At 40.1% G+C, this 3,309-nt stretch overlaps 1 protein-coding gene across 1 annotated transcript; it reads left to right on the forward strand.

Annotated features, from left to right (window-relative positions):
• Positions 1–604: 604 nt before the first annotated feature.
• On the forward strand, positions 605–1,120 carry LOC104613838 (transcription factor BTF3-like; the record flags this gene model as incomplete). The annotated part of the gene is made up of 2 exons (XM_010288452.1): positions 605–718; positions 919–1,120. Coding segments are annotated over 2 exons (316 nt in total), but the record flags the coding sequence as incomplete, so codon positions are not given.
• Between the last annotated feature and the right edge of the window lie 2,189 nt (positions 1,121–3,309).

Here is a 3,309-nt window from a genome sequence, read left to right on the forward strand (position 1 = left end):
GCTATATTAGAAGTCGCTTAAGATTTGAAGTAGACCTTACAGCAAGTGATCTTGGGTATAGTTTTCATAACAGATTAGGGGGCTATGTTCCAAATTCTCATCACAAATCTTTAACATGTCCATGGCTGTTTTCTTGCTTTTTAGGACAAAGCTGGAGTTTCTGTACTTGTCATACTTTTTATCATTGTAGAATAACATGCTTGGAAAACCTTTTTATTTTATTATGACATCTGAATATATATAGTTGTGTGATTACTTATAATCTTAAAAGAAGTATGTTGAATATAGTATGCTAGTAAACATTTTAATTACAGTTTCATTTTTTTAGGCAAGAATTTGTTAGCAATTTTTTTTTGTACCTGAGAAAATGTACACACCATATTTTAGAATACAAGCTATTCAACAGAATTCTTGCTGACCGAGTTTCCAGTAGCTTTCATTCCTGTGTTGAAGTTTTTGCCTTTAGCTAGAGAGAGAGAGATATATATACACATGCATATACACAAAGTTGATTTGTAGATGGCTGCAGAGTAGTTATCTAATCCATGAGGATTAGAGTTTGTGAAGAACTATTTAAATATTAATTTATGACCTTTTTGCAAAGGGTACTGCCCGCAGAAAGAAGAAGGTTGTCCACAGAACAGCTACAGCAGATGACAAGAAACTTCAGTTTTCTTTAAAGAAACTGGGCGTCAACAATATTTCTGGAATTGAAGAGGTAATTCCTTCAAAGGGAAAAATGCTTTTCTATATAAAAATATAAAATGTATCAAACTTAATTTCCTGGTAAGTAACATCTTAAACTTGTCTGTAAATTATCAATAGGTCTTTATTGAGCTTTAGGATCTTCAGCTAGTTTCCTGTTAAACTGAAAAATCACACTAAACTGCTTGAAATACTGGATTTTTTTTCTTGCAGGTAAATATGTTTACCAACCAAGGAACAGTCATTTACTTCAATAACCCTAAAGTTCAGGCATCTCTGGCTGCTAACACTTTCACTATCACTGGCCATGCTGAAACAAAGCAGCTGACAGAAATGCTTCCTAGCATCTTAAATCAGCTCGGAGCTGATAGTTTGACCAGCCTGAGGAGATTAGCAGAAGCCCTACCCAAGCAATGTAAGTTGAAATTTGAATGCATTTCATGCTGGCAGCTGACATGTGGCTTATTTGTATAGCTGCAGTGAAATTCAGTGTACTCTTTACTGTCTGCAAGCATGTTATAAAATGCTTATAAAGAAGTGGAACTCTTGGATCTTATTTATAGCTCAAATCCAACAATGACTATAACAGAATAAAGCAGAGGCACCTGTCTTTCAGCATATCTTGCAGCTGGTCTAGGGCTAGAAAGTTGTAGCCAGGCTTATTTCATGGTAATTTACTTCGTGGTGTAGCTATCATATTTTGATGTACCTAGTTCATTAAAGCTAGGTAGAGTTACTCTGGGAGAGATAAGTTTTTAAAGATCCACTTTGAGTATGTCTGTTTTGACACTTTCAATGGAAACATAAACAATGGGGAGAGGGACTTGAGCGCAGACATCTTGCTACTGCTTTGCTCCCTTGCAGGTGTGGTGGAAATATTTCTTTTTGCATGGGCTTTTTGGTAGCTAAGAGGGAATTATACAGTATTTGTAAGGAAATATGTTATAATTTCTCTGTGTGTAGAACAGCGTAGAGAACAGGACTGGCATGATCATTAAGCTAGATACATCAACTTCCTATTCCATCCTTAAATTAGTAAAAGAACCTGAACACTTGTTCTCCCTAAAACTGTGGGAAAAGTAGAGGAGGGACTTAAGTATGTGGTGTTTGGAAAAGGTGCTGCTGCTACAGGGTGAGAATTGGGAGTGAAAGACAGGCTTGTTGGCACTGGGAACATTATTCATGCCCTGCATGTAGGGTCTTCCTACTTCTGGTAGTTATGAACTTGATTGTTACGTGTGTTTCTGTGCTTTGCTGCCAGCAAAGATAGCCCCTATTTTCATTCCTAAAGCTGATGATGCTTCCCTTCTGTCAACTTCCCACTGAAAAAAATTCTGCTAGAAGTAACCTTCAGGAGGTGAGGTAAACTGCTTCTTTCCCCATGGAGCTCAAGTCATCCCTTCCTAGTGTCACCTGTGTGGCTTCCTTGTGGTAGTAGTGGGGCTTGAAAGAAAGAAAACTTGAAGGATTTAAAATGATCCCTTAAGATCTCTTTTCTTATAACAAGGTGAGTATATTCTGGATAAGCTAAATTGTGCAGTTTTGATATTAGGGAAACTTGTTTAAAGTGCTTGCTTTGTATGACCTAGTAAATGGCTATTTCTTTCCACTTTGGGTGGATGCCAGAGTAGTTGCACAAACCTTTCCATTCAGCATTGTCTGCTAGATTTGGAAGTCTGGCATCAGAGTGAAGCGTCTGTGATGACTGCATTTGCAGGTGCTAAAGTAAACTTAGTCTGGTCTTGGGGATGAGAGAGAATGCAGACAATTTATGAGGAAATAACATGGTTCACTTTTAAAATGTTGTATTTGTCACTAAGATGCACTCAAGCTGGAACAGCTTTCTGCTGTTAAACAAACAAAAAACCAACAAAAGGAGGGTTAGCGGTGACCTTGTCCCAAGCCATTTCAGAACAAAGTTTATTCATTAATCTATTTCCATTCTCTAGAAATCAGGGTACAGCAATTTCATAAGTCTAGTATAAACCCATCTCTTTCACAGAATCACTAGGTTGGAAAGGACCTTCAAGATCATCAAGTCCAACCATTAATCCAGCGCCACCATGTCCCCTAAACCGTGTCCTGAAGCACCACATCCACACATTTTTTGAACACTTCCAGAGATGGCGACTCCACCACCTCCCTGGGCAGCCTGTTCCAATGCCTGACCACCCTCTCGGTGAAGAAATTTTTCCTAATATCCAATCTAAACCTCCCCTGGCGCAACTTGAGGCCATTTCCTCTCGTCCTATCGCTGGTTACTTGGGAGAAGAGACCAGCGCCCTCGTCGCCACAACCCCCTTTCAGGTAGTTGTAGAGAGCGATAAGGTCTCCCCTCAGCCTCCTCTTCTCCAGACTGAACAACCCCAGTTCCCTCAGCCGCTCCTCAGAAGACTTGTGCTCCAGACCCCTCACCAGCTTCGTTGCCCTTCTCTGGACACGCTCCAGCACCTCAATGTCCTTCTTGTAGTGAGGGGCCCAAAAGTGAACACAGGATTCAAGGTGCGGCCTCACCAGTGCCGAGTACAGGGGCACGATCACTTCCCTACTCATGCTTTTCTTGAAAACTGAGAAGAATTGATGGGTGGACTGTTGGGTGGATGA

Source organism: Phaethon lepturus, unplaced genomic scaffold (assembly GCF_000687285.1).
Source record: "Phaethon lepturus isolate BGI_N335 unplaced genomic scaffold, ASM68728v1 Scaffold50405, whole genome shotgun sequence".
Lineage (NCBI taxonomy): Eukaryota > Metazoa > Chordata > Aves > Phaethontiformes > Phaethontidae > Phaethon > Phaethon lepturus.